General features: G+C 40.9%; 1 protein-coding gene across 1 annotated transcript in view; it reads left to right on the top strand.

Annotated features, from left to right (window-relative positions):
* Window positions 1-13,992, top strand: part of ERCC6L2 (ERCC excision repair 6 like 2) — a 115,506-nt gene that overhangs the window by 76,153 nt on the left and 25,361 nt on the right. Inside the window, exons 16-17 of the mRNA XM_056126478.1 lie at window positions 1,130-2,252; window positions 8,006-8,160. Coding sequence (XP_055982453.1) covers window positions 1,130-2,252; window positions 8,006-8,160 — 1,278 coding nt within the window. The remainder of the gene's footprint in view (window positions 1-1,129; window positions 2,253-8,005; window positions 8,161-13,992) is intronic.

A 13,992-nucleotide genomic window follows, 5' to 3' on the forward strand; every position in this document is an offset into this window, starting at 1 on the left:
TGGATTTGGTCCCTGGAATCCCCTAGGGTCCCCTAAACCCAGTAGGAGTGATTCTTGACTACAGAGCCAGGAGTAAGCGCTGTGCATTGCCAGACGTGACCCAAAAACAACAAGCAAAAAAACCAATAAATCCAGAATTATACGCAATGTATAGGTGACTGACCCAACATAAATAAATAACCTTTTACTAAACAGAAATTGAATGAGAAAATATCCATATGTTTCATATTAAATCTTGAAGTATCCTGACTCAAGCAGATTTTTATTTGAGTTCTTGGTCTTGAAGTTTTTTAGTAGTTTGTTATATCTCATACAGAGTCTGTATTGTTATCATAAGGCCTTTTTTAAAATATGCATTTCAGAGCCAGAGAGATAGTTTAGGAAACAGATCAGTGGGTGCAGAGGGGCAAGTTATTGTAGGGTGTTTGCCCAGAGTGGACCTGTTTGGCTAAGGATACCCATAAGTCTCCAAGGGAACACCACACTTTCCTGCAAAGGGTCCTGAACAGTTTTCACTAACACAGAGTCGATAGAAGATTTCTGTGACTCTACATCCCTAAGAACTTTTGACATGTCTCATCTTAATTTTTGTTAATTTAATGATATTAGGATTTAAGTGTGTCTCTCTTACTCTATTGGTGAGTTGCGCTTTTTTTTTTTTTTCAGATGTTTCATTGGCATCTGTGTGTGCTTTTCTGTGAAATCTCAGCGAATGGTTTTTCTCCATTTCCTTCTGGAACAATTCATAGCTCTAGCACGCATAACACCATCAATGGTTACTGTTCTAGAGATCTTTTACACTTGTTATTTATCTTTTTACTTCCTCCCGGGTTTCTTCTGAGGACTGACCCAGGTTTTGCTTGCTGACCATTTTCTCTGTTGTTGTTACCATTTGATAAAATAGTATTCTCAATTACAATTAGTTTTTTTGAAAGTTAGTCAACTTGAAATAAAAAATATAGTGACTAAAGTTGTAATATTAAATCCATCATTTTTTCTTTCAGAAAATACTAAATGATGTACATATTCTTCGCAAACTTCATTCTCTTTGATAATATCTCAGATCTCTTCTAGATTTGATATATTATTTTGACCAATTCTAATTTTTTTGTCATTGCTTCTTCCGTAGCCTAGCAAGGTAAACTGTGAAGAACCCAGAAATCCAGCGGAACCTGTAGAACTATTGGCAGAAGAACCATGTGATCTCTGCAGTGATTTTAGTGATGATGAAGCAGGGGGAAACTCAAGAGTAAAGAATATTACAAACAAAGCATCTAATTCAAGTAAAGCTCCGGGTCCTCTCGGCCAACCAACTTTATTCCAGTGTGGATTTTCTAAATTGTTTGAAACACAGTGTAAAGCAGTTAAGGAAAGTGGTGGAAATAATGTCTCGCTTGATGAAAGTTCTGATGCAGAACCTATATCCAGTGATGTTCATCATCAAGAAAGTTCAGACTCTTGTGGTACTTTAAAACATCAAAATTCTGGTGCTATTCAAAATCCAAATGAGGAACATATTTTATTTAAAAATGAGAAAATATTGGAGACTTCTTCCGAGTCTGATGATGAAAAAAAAATTAAAAATACAGCTGACCTATGTGATTTCCAGATTGCCACAGAATCAGATGAAAGTGATATTATTTTCCCCACACAACATCCTACAAAAAGATTATCTGAAAATAACCTAGGGTTGAGGCCACTCGTGGATGAATCTGGAGGTTCTGAAACAGAAAACTCTGCAAAATTAATTAATGGTGGTAATGGTAGAAACGCTGATATCAGAGGAAATGGACTAATTTCAAAACAGTTAAGTTCTGAGAACATGCCCCTGAGATCTCTTATGAAAAGAAAAAGTACTAGTGATATTAGTGATGAATCTGATGACATTGAAATTTCCTCCAAGTCAAGAGTAAGAAAACAAAGAAGAATTGATGTTTTGAGGCCTAAGAGAAACAGAGAAAATAAAAGGGAACCTAAAACAGAGAAAACAGGCCAACCATGTGCAACAAATGTATATTGTCATTCTCAGACCATTGATGATTTTGTATCTTCAGATGATGATTTATCTATCAACCACATCAGTTTCTCTAAACAGAGTCAAAGACCAAAAACTGTAAAAGAAAGAAGTTTCTCTTCAAAATTGCCCACCCATAAGAAAAATACCACTTTCCAATCAAGAAAAGCACTGAAAATTTCAAATAAGACAGTTGTTAATCAAGAACAAGTGTGTGAATCAATGGACAAACTTTTAGGTAACTACAGAGAAATTCTGAAAACTTTTCCTTTGCTACTTCTTTGTGCAGTCAATTTCAGTTTTAAATTCTCCAAACATAGGTGAGGAAGGGAATGGGTGGCAGGACCAGGGACAAGATATGGAACTTTATCTTTCCCAGGAAATTTTATGTCTCACAACTTTTGTACTAATTTATATTATCACACAAGTATGTATCACTGGATACTATAGTTCCATTCATTTAAAAAAAAATCCTTTCAATCTATTCTATACCTTTACCTTTCCTTTCACTTTTTTACCATTTATCTGTTGAATCAGCCATTTATGCAGTTCTCAAAATTTGCCTCTTGCTATGAACCCTCATAGCAGTCTGACATGTTCCTCTGCCCACTTTATGGCCCTCTAACAAGTAGTTAGTCCCTGAGATGATATTAAACCTGAGATTTAATGGTTTAATGTTTAAGACAAAAGTCATGTTTGGCTCACTTTAGGAAGCACGAATATAATCATTTTTGCTTCTCTCTCTGTGAACTCAATCAGTCTGTCAGTGCTTCAGGGGTGATGGTGATTTTCCTGCCTATACCCCCACACCTCATCTAGGGGGTGGAGCTGCAGTAGTCACCTGTACATTTGAGGGTTTCTTGTTTGATTAAAGAAGGTAGACTGTAAAATCTAAGCATGCTGAAGGTTGTGTGTTCATGGGCTCTCTGGGCGGCTCTATCTCACCGCCTGCATTCGGTGCTCTTGAGCTGCTGTGTGTGGCCTGGATCAGGATGACTGTTGGCCAAGGGCAGACGAAGGAAGAAACGAGGGCCAGGCTGGTCGATATCAATTGTAATTTATTCCAATCTCCACTCCCCTTCTGCTTCTCTCTCTCAAGCCTGAGCCCCTCTTGCTCTGACTCTGGATCTCTGGAGCCTGAGCCCCCTCCTAACTTACAGTCTTAGTTGATATAGCAATCACATAGGGTGGTGACACAAAGATGGGTTGAACATTAACAAATAAACAGAGAGGTAAAACCACTCCTCCAAGAGATTAACTCAAAGATAAAATTTCATCTAAAGAGATTACTCCAGATTACTAGGAGATCTGCTCAAGGGTGGGATCCCAACAAGGGTGTGTTCTTTTCTCAGATAGTAATCTACTTAAATAGTTGTAGTAAATCTACTTCTAGTATTTCTAGCAATGTCATTCTGTATGAGCACAGTAAGAGATAAAACTTACAGTTTAGTTCTTCCTGAGGACATCTCACTGTATATTCCACAGTCTTCAGGCGAGGTTAGTCTCTTCCTAGCCCCAACAGGGTCCTAGTCTTGTTGTTACTTACTTTTGGATCATGATAGCATTTGTCCATGAACGAGCCCTCAACTTACAGTTGAATATTGTAGTGCTTTGGCCTGGCCTATTTCAATGCCAGGGTAGTTCACAGCTTGCCCTGGCTCCATTCAGTCCCTCGTTGGGACCCTGCTTTGGGGGTGCAAGGAACTAAGGGCAACTGAGTCAAGAAAGCAGATGCCCAGGAGTAAATATTCAGAGTCAATCAACTCCTAAGTTACAAAGCATAATATCAACTGTCTTTCTGTGTCCATACAGAAAGGACATTGCTTTAAGGTAAACGATTCAAAAGACATAAAGAGAGGAGAAAGGCAATATTAACTTATAATACAAGTTCAGTGTCCTAGAAAGATCTGATCTTACAAGGTAACAGAATCTGATTAAGGAGAAAAGGTGATTAACTGGCTGGGGAGGAGAGCACAGAGAAGAGTTTACAGATAAATAGAGGAATGGGAATGATCCTTCCCACTGGGATGGGTGTGACCCGATAAACCTAAGCTACCTGAGGAGGGACAAAACATTGTTATCCTACAGTAAACTAGGGGGTAATGGTGCTAAGAAATTTACTTTTTGAAGGGGAAAGAGGCCGGCAGGTCAAATAAGCTTGAGAATCTCTGTTAGACCATAGCATTTTTCATAAATGGTCAGTGCTTATAACAACATTTAGAGTAGCAAAGGTGTTTTTTACTTTTCATTAAAAAAAAAATTGTAATTGAGAACACCTCTGTTGGGAGAATATTCCCTATGCAGTTCTTGAGAGAACACAGAAAAAGTAATGCTTACTTTATTTACAAGGTTTAGGTTTTTGTTTTTGTATAAAACAAAATTTTATTTTCCCCCCTTTTTATTGAAGCACCATGAAATACATAATTAAAAAGTTTTCCATGATTGGGTTTCAGTCATAGTGTTCCAAAACCCATCCCTTCACCTGTGTACATTTCCCACCACTAATGTCCCCAGTTTCCCTCCTGCCACTCCCCCCCCCCCACACACACACACATCTTGCCTCTATGGTAGGCATCTCTCTCTCCTCTCTTCCTCTCTCTTTCCCTCCCGCCCTCCCCCATCTCTCTCTCATATATATATATATATATATATTTATATAAAATATATATGTACCCCTCTCCCCCGCTTTTTGTCTTTCCACCCTTCTCTCTCTCCCTCCCTTTCTCTCTCCTTCCCTCTCTTTCTCTCTCTCTCTCTGTCTCTCTCTCTTTCCCTCTGCCCCCAGCCTTTTTAGGCATTGTGGTTTGCAGTACAGGTACTGAAAGGTTTTCATGTATATCACTTTACCTCCTTTCAGCACTCAGTTCTTGTCCAGAGTTTTCATTTCCAACTGTCACTGTCATAGTAATCCCTTCTTTGTCCTTATTCACCCTCTGCCCCCAGCCGCCACTTGTGGCGACCTTCCAATCATGGACCAGTTGTCCTGGTCTTCATTTCTGCTGTCTTTGGGTATTAGTTTTATAATCATAATATGCTTTCTTATATCCCACAAATGAATGTGGTCAATCTACGTCTGTCCCTCTCCCTCTGACTCATTTCTCTCAGCTTTTTAATAGTCTCCATGTCCATCCACGTAGAAGCAAATTTTGTGACCTCATTTTTCCTGGTAGCTGTGTAGTGTTTTGTTTGTATGTAGATACACCATAGCTTCTGATAGTCATCTGTTCTCAGGCATGTGTTGTTACTGGTGGATTGTCCTCACTGACTAGTATTTCAAGGGTCCAGGCCAGGTTGGGCCCTTCAAATGGTTTCGGTTGGTTGGTTTCAGGTGTTCTCAAGGACTTTGGTTTTGCTATCTAGTATCCATGGAAGGAGTCTGAGAGAGACTGGAGGATTGCTTCCCTACTCTTACCACCTCCTGAGAATCTCTCTAGTGATTTAAACATTATTTTCAAAAAAAAAAAGCATGACATCGCTGAAATCTGAGAATGATCATTGTATTTGTCTTTATTTTACAAATAGGGCTTTCTTGTGTGGTTATTAGCAGTCGTTTAAAACTACATATGTGGTCGATGAGATTGTACATAAGATAGTACCTGACTGGTTCTGTTCCCAATACCACAAGGCATCCATACACATCCATACAGGGAGTGGCTGGGTGTCACCCTAGAGACCCCTGAAAACCAGGGTGGCACCACAGGGCCAAGCAGCACTGCATCCTACCATCCTAGCATTGAACCACCAGCCTGGTTGTCTGAATATTGCCAGGGTGGCCCCTGGGCCCCCTGAGTATCATTTGAGAACCACCCCCCTCAAAAGTTAACATTTTTGTTCTACTGTTGGTACAAAGTACTTAATTGTCCTTTGATTTGTCTTCTGTTTTTAGACTTGAGGTGTGAGGAATTTTTGCATAAACCTTTTTAAGAGATCAGCTGAGGGTTGTTCCTTTTGTTGTTGTTTTTGTTTTGCTTTTTGGATCACACCCAGGGATGCTCAGGGGTTACTCCTGGGTTTGCACTCAGGAATTACTCGTGGCTGTGCTTGGGGGACCATACAGGATGCCAGGGATTGAACCCATCAACTGCCTGCAAGGCAACCGCCCTACCTATTGTACTCTCACTCTGGCCCCCAGCTGAGTTTTTTTTGTTGTTGTTGACTTTTAAAGTTGCAAATAGGTCATATGTGAAACTAACACTATTTTGAATAAAATGCTACAGATTTGAGAATCTTTTCTACTGGAAGATTCCTTTTGAAGTCTTTGAAATGGCTTCCATACATGCAGTCAGGCATTTGGAAATTTCAGGAGAGTGTTGTTTTAGTTGCACTTTTAGTCTTCTGTTTGACAGCATTTTGTTTTTGTATGATTGGCAGTCCTCACTGAAGGCTTTCCAGACCAAAAGGGTTGAAGATTGTACTAGCTTCACTGTCAGAGCTGTTTGAAGAAGACTTTTACAAACCTCAGATCTAGCCCTCTCTCTTATGACCACAGTTTTAAAAGTAAACTTTAGGTGCCTAAAGCAAAGCAATCTAAAATTTTTTAAGTAAATATTTTTTAAACTTTCAGGTAAAAGCCTTTTCCCCCCATTTTCTTAAAAGCTTTTATCTTGAGTATCCTTAGGCTTATGTACAAAGACAGAGACAAAATACCAGTTTAAATGAACAAAGCCATCTAAACCACATGTTCCTGCTCCATCACTCTAACCAAGATGAAGTTAGACAGCTCTTTAAATGAAATATTTTTTAGTTTTTTTTAAACTTTTTTGTTTGTTTTATTTTGGAGCCATACCCAGTGGGGCTTCCTCCTGGCTCCCTGCTCAGGGATCACCCCTGTTAATGCTGGGATTCAGACTGGGGTCAGCCATAAGCATGATCAGTGCCTACAACCCTTGCACTGTTCTCTTTGGCTCCAAATTAGAAATTTTTAAATCAGCAAAGGCATCAAATTCTTATTATTGGGATGACTTTCAGCCAGGACCTTTCTTAATGCCAAAACCTCATTTCAGATTTAAATCTGAAAATTATTTCCTAATCGCAGTAGTTCACATTAAAGTTCTTTCCAAGTTACCCTAAACCACGGCTTCTCCTTGTGGACACGGATAGCGATAGCCCTGGGCAGTGTTGCTGGGAGGATCCAAGAGACAGTAGTAGCCTGTGGTGCAAATTGGGGTGCCAGGTGCCTTGGGCAGTAGTTTGGGTAGTGCAAGGTGCCTTCTGTTTGTTCCCTTTCCAGGACCTAATTTTTTTAATAAGAATGATGGTAGGCCATCTAAGTTTGGGAACCTTTGACATATGTCAACATATTGAACTCTTTTTGTGTGTATGTATTTTAATATTGCAATATTGACATACAAATTAAATATTTCACTAAGAAATTTAAAATAAAATTAGCACTACTTCAAGCAATATTTTTTGGGGAGACGAGGAGGAGGTTTTGGGGCACTCCTGAAGATTCTCAGGAGTTAACTCTTGGCTCTGCACTCAGGAATTACTCCTGGCCATTCTCAGGGGACCGTAGGGGATCCCAGGGATAGGAACTCAATTATCTGCATGCAGGGTGAATGCCCTATCTGGTAAACTGTATCTCCAGCTATACCAGCAATTTTTTTAAGTATGCATAAACACATACTGCTTTTGGTGGTGAGTTGGACCTCATGGTGCTCAGGGGCTGTACTCGCTTGATGCACAAGGATCACCCCGGGGATGCCAGAGATCAAACTCTGCCTCCTACATGCAAAACACATGTTTAGCCCTTCAAGCTATCTCTCTGGCCCCTGCTTTGCTTCTTGTTTTGTTTGGTTTGGGGGGCCACACCCAGCAGTGCTCAGAGCTTACCTGTGCTCAGGAATCACTTCTGGCAAGGCTCAGGGAATGGTGTACAGGTGCAGGAGAACAAATCCCACTCTGTCACAGGCAATGCAGGCGCCCTGTGCACCCTACTAACTGTCCAGCCCCCACATTGCTTCTTAACAGCACATCATGATTATCTCCTAGATGGTGTTCAGGAAGTAGCTTACGTTCACTCAAACCAGAATGTGATTGGATCGAGCAAAGCTGAAAATCACATGAGCCATTGGGCAGTGCGTGATGTATTTGAATTGAAGCAATTTTCTCAGCTTCCTGCTAATATAGCTGTTTGTACTTCTAAGGTAAGAAAATCTGAGGTAATATCTTTCATTTTCAATTAATTTCACAGAAGTTGCTTTAAAAAGTCTTCTAGGTTCTTCATTTTAAAATGCTAATAAAATTGTGACACCATTTGGTGCAGTGTAGTTACTGAAGATGTTTTGTGTTAAAAGATTGATCTCTCTGAATACCTTGATCACTTGATCACTTGACATCCCATTACTCACCAGTTTGCTCGAGCAGGCACCAATAACATCTCCATTCGTTCCTGTCGCATGCTAGTGTAGTCCAGTGGCGTCTGCTTGTTCTAGGAACACGAAGAGCCCCAAACAGATCGTTCATGATCTTGATGAAGAAGTCTGACCATCTGGTAGGTGGGCGGCCACGCGGTCTTTTGATATCCCGTGGAATCCAGTCGGTAACAGCTCTAGTCCAGTGGTCATCTTCAAATCTCATTACATGTCCAGCCCATCTGATTTTCAATGCCTTGGCATACAAGACAGCGTCCCTGATTCTTGATTGTCGACAGAGGTCGGAATTCCAGATTCTTTCTCTCATTTTCGTGAAGCAGGTTACTCCAAGCATAGCTCTTTTGATTCCTCTTTGGGAGACCCGGATAGCATTCTCAATCCCGTTTTCACAGGGCCCAGGTCTCTGAGGTGTATGTTAATGCAGGAAGAACAGTGGAATCAAAGAGATGTGCCCGGAGCTGAAGGTTCTTTGTCCTCTTAGCTATTTCTTTGTCACTCATAAAGGCGTTCAAGCTGCTCTCTTCCTCCTGTGCAACTCAGGTGCCAGGTCATTTGTCATGTTGACTTCTCGACCTAGGTACACATAACTGTTGCATTCAGAGATGTTTATTCCATTGAGAGCGAATGGGATGTCAGGAACAAAACTGTTTCTCATAAACATTGTCCTTGTGAGGTTCAGCTGTAGTCCAACCTTTCCACACTCACAGTCGAAGTCGGCCAGCATTTGTGCTGCTTGGCTAATGTTTGGTGTTATTAGAACAACGTCATCAGCAAAGCGGAGGTGGTGTAGTTGCCTACCGTCTATCTTCACTCCCATTCCTTCCCATTCTAGTCATCGCATGATGTTTTCAAGGGTGGCACTGAAGAGTTTCGGTGAAATGGTATCACCCTGCCAAACCCCTCTCTTGACGTCAATGATCACTTCCCTGTAGAATGGTGAGATCCTGGTAGTGAATCCATAATAGAGCTCACGGAGGATCCTGATGTATTGAGTTTGAATGCCCTGTTTGGCTCGGGCTTCGATGACTCAAAGTCCTTCTTTAAATCAATGAACGTTACAGAGCAGCATCTTGAACTCCCGAGAAACCTCAATGAGCTTGGTTATCCTGTGGATATGGTCGATCATGCTGAATCATTTGTGGAACCCAGCTTGCTTGCATGGTTGTCCTTCATCTAGTATTCTGCCAATCCTATTCAGGATGACTCAAGTGAACCCCTTGTAGATGACAGACAATAGGCAGATTAGGTGGTAGTTGCCAATGTCGTGGATGTCTCCCTTCTTGTACAGTAGTACAGCCCTGCTGGTTTTCCACTGGGATGGAACCTTGCATTTAGACAGGTAGCGTGTGAAGTGCCAAGCCAGTGTATTGATGAGTACCAATGGCAAATTCTTCAGGTGTTCAGGTCTGACCTTGTCTGGGCCGGGTGCTGTTCTCTTTACCAATGAAATGGCATGTTGGATTTTGGAAGGTAGAACGTTGGGAATGACATATTCATCCTGAGGAATTTGGTAGGTGGGCAGGTGGACGTGGCTATTGAAGAGATCCGAGTAGGAGTCATGAATAATCTTCTCCATTGCCCTTCTGGAAGATGTGATAGATCCATCAGGACGTCGGAGGGCAGTCGTCTTGGTCTTGTAGTTGGCGAAGGACAGATGGGCATTGTGAATGCTTTTCCAGGATTCTGCTGCATCTGCCTGCACTGCTACTCTTCTCTTTGAGGTCTTCCTTTATCACATCTCCGCACTGCTTTGCGAGTGTAGAGAAGCACTGTTAAGCAATTTAACATTATTAGGCATTCCGAGAGGAATAGAGATCCTCTTTGAATGCCTAATGTTAAATTACTTAACAGTTTCTTTTAAAAGTTTGCAAGAAATAAGGAATCTGAGAAGCTTGTACTATTAAATAAGAACCAAAACCATTGCTATGCATCTAGTAAAAGTAAAGTGTATGATCTTGTAGTTTCCCTCCAAAATTTTTTTAATTTTTATTTTAATGAATCACCATGAGGTACAGTTTACAGATTTACAAACTTTTGTGATTACATTCCAGTCATACAGTGATTCAAGTACCCATCCCTCCACCATTGCCCACTCCCCACCACTAATGTTCCTCGTATCCCTTCCAACACCTCTCTCACCCCCCACTCCTACCCCCCTCCCCCCCCCCCCCCCCGTGGCAGGCACATTCGCTTTTACTCTCCCTCCATTTGGGTGTTGTGGTTTGCAATACAGGTACTAAGTGGTAATCATGTTCGGTCCACAGTCTACTTTCAGCAGCATTTCCCATCCTGAACGAGCCCTCCAAGCCTCGGTTTACTTTGTGGTCCCTTCTCTATAAGAGTTGCCTTTTCCCCCAGCATGTGAGGCTGGCTTCCAAACCATGGACCGATCCTCGTGGCCCTTATCTCTACTATCCTTGGGTGTTAGTCTTCCATTATCCACAAATGAGTGCAGTCATTCTATGTCTTTCCCTCTCTCTCTGACTCATTTCATTTAGCATGATACTCTCCATATCAATCCACTTATATGCAAATCTCATAACTTCATCTTTTCTAATAGCTGCATAGTTTTCCATTGTGTAAATGTAAAGTTTCTTTAACTAGTTGTCTGTTCTCAGGCACTCAGGTTTTTTCCAGATTCTGGCTATTGTGAATAGTGCTGCAATAAACATGCAGTACAGATATCATTTCTACTGTACTTTTTTGCATCTCTGGGATATATTCCCAGAAGTGGTATTACTGGGTCAAATGGGAGCTCAATTTCTTATTTTTTTTTTTGAGAAACGTTTCCATATTGTTTTCCAAAAGGGCTGAACCAGTCGGCATTCCCACCAGCAGTAAAGGAGAGTCCCCTTCTCCCCACATCTGTGCAAACACCTGTTGCTTTTGTTCTTTTGGATGTGAGCCAGTCTCTGTAGTGTGAGATGATACCTCATTGTTGTTTTGACCTGCATCTCCCTGATGATTAGTGATGAAGAGCATTTTTCATGTGCCTTTTGGCCATTCGTGTTTCTTCTTTGAGAAAGTTTCTGTTCATTTGAGACAGCAGTGTTTATTAGTTTTCCACACTACCCCGTGCCCTTCTACAGCCATGCTCTTTTTCTGAACAATTTTAGTATGAAAACATTGAGTCACTCTGTAAACCCCTATAGTGGATCTAATGAAAGAATTTACTAATACTGGCTGTTAATATATTCAGAACTTTCTCAGAAAAATTTACAATCATATGATTTCATACAAAACAAACCTGAGAAGCAGCCCTTTGATACAGAAACAATAAAATATTCCTTTGTAATATTTCTAAGGAAAGTTACAAAAATGAAAATACTTGAAGCGTCCTTTGCCTTTAATAGACAGTGGCTAGCAGTAGAGAGTTCATTGACCTTCCCTCAGCTGTACTGATGCTTTTCAGTCCTTTCAGCCCCAACTTTCTTGATATGGACAGTCCAATGTCATCAGAAACCTTTTCTCTTCACAATGATCATTTCAAAGTAAGGCACATTTCTTCCAATTTCAGGAAACAAAGCAATATGTACTAGGATTTTCTGCTATCTTTCTCCATCACTAAGAAACCAGCTCAGCTCTTAGTATAAAGAAATTGGTTCCCCCCCCCCCGCCTGGACAAGACCCTTAGTTGCTGCCCACAAACAGTTCCTCTGCTCCTGATCGACCATGATCCCAGAGGCACACAAACCAGTCTCGGAGCCCAGCGGCTTCTGGCAGAAATCCCTCTGGACTTAATTACTAAAATACCAGAAATCCAAAATTGCATGGCTGCGACATCATATGCTCTTTATTGTCAGCAATAGAAAACAAATTATCTAATGATGCCTTTTCAGCAGGTCTGATAATTGGGAGAAAATTCCAAATAATAATTGTGGGTCTTCTGTTGAAAATTTGAATGTAATCAAAGTAAAGAGGGAGTTTAGTGAAAATCATCTGCCACACAGGCAGGGAGAGGGATGGGGTTGGGGGTATACTAGGGTTCTTGGTGGTGGAACATGTGCACTGGTGAAGGGATGGGTGTTTGATCATTGTATGACCGAGACTTAAACCTGAGAGCCTTGTAACTGTTCTCACGGTGATTCAGTAATAAAAAAAAAAAAAGGTTGTTGCATGGCTAAATTGCGATGGCAAATTTTAACACTGCTCTGCAGAAGTCCAGTCTCACATCACTAATGCTGTCAGGCAAAAGACACTTTCACCTGAGTGACTAACTTAAACCAGACCTTGATACACAGATTTCAGCATTAAGATTCAGTCTTTCAGGTTTAATACATATTAAATGCTGTGCTGTAGACTTGTGTGTGTGTGTGTGTGTGTGTGTGTGTGTGTGTGTGTGTGTGTGTGTGTTGGGGGTGTCCCAAGTTGTGTTCTTGGGCATGAAACCCCTTCCCAGTGTTTCTTTTCCCAACAAGTCCATGTGGTTGAATGCTCAGGCCCCAGGAGGTAGTACTTCTTGGACCACGTGATACAAGCTGCCCCCAGAATCATACCAAGTAGTGCTCGGGAGCCTCAAAGGGCCGTCTCTGTGATGCTCGGCTCTGTACCCTAAAATCTGTGTTCATTGGCCCCCTAGCTTTAAGTTCTTCAAAGGTCTAATATATTACCATTATACAGAAATCTTTGGAAAACAGTATTATAAATTTAGTTTAAATTTTTTAAAAAAGAAACACCTAACATAAACTGCCATATTTTGTTTGTTCAGGTTTTTTTTTTTTTGGCTTTTTGGGTCACACCTGGTAATGCTCAGGGGTTACTCCTGGCTGTACACTCAGGAATTATTCCTGGCAGTGCTCGGGGGGGGGGGGGGGGTGGCATATGGGATGCTGGAAATCGAACCTGGGTTGGCCATGTAGAAGGCAAATGCCCTACCTGTTGTACTATTACTCCGACCCCTAAAACTGCCATAATTTTTATAGATAAGTACAACCTGAGACATACCTCATTCTTAATCCCTACTAATATAATTAGAAAATAACTAAAAGAATGTATGTGATGAATCTTGTCAACTGCGTACTGAAGTGCGTTCTTCCAAAGGCAGAGGAATAATAAAGATCACGTCCAACCTACAGCTCAGATTCTAGTAAGATGATTGAGTCAGATTCTAACCCTACCACATTCCTCCTGGGTGACCATCAGAAAATAATGTACTTTTTGTACTTTCCCTTGCCTTATTTACCAAATATTTAAAGTGCAAATAATTTTTTGTTGTTATCTTAAAAAGGTGTGAGGCTACATATTTGTAAAATGCTCTGAACAGTGTGTAGCACAAAGTATTCAATGAAAGGGTGTTATTACTCCCACCAGATAATACTGATGTCATATCTCCAACTCCTCTAGAAAACAGGGATTCAGAAGACAAAATAATCCATAAGTATTTGTTTGCAAGCATATTTAATTGTGAATAAAGGAGTGGTGTTAGCAGGTCTGACCTTTATACGCCCAGAAGCCCAGAATTAGCGTACCGCCAGTAAAGCAGTTTCCTTTATAGAAAAGTACAACCTGAGATATACCTCATTCTTAGTCCCTACTAATTTACCAGTAAAGCAGTTTCCTTTATAGAAAAGTACAACCTGAGACATACCTCGTTCTTAATCCCTA

This window comes from Sorex fumeus, unplaced genomic scaffold (assembly GCF_029834395.1).
Source record: "Sorex fumeus unplaced genomic scaffold, SorFum_2.1 ptg000063l, whole genome shotgun sequence".
Taxonomy (NCBI): Eukaryota; Metazoa; Chordata; class Mammalia; order Eulipotyphla; family Soricidae; genus Sorex; species Sorex fumeus.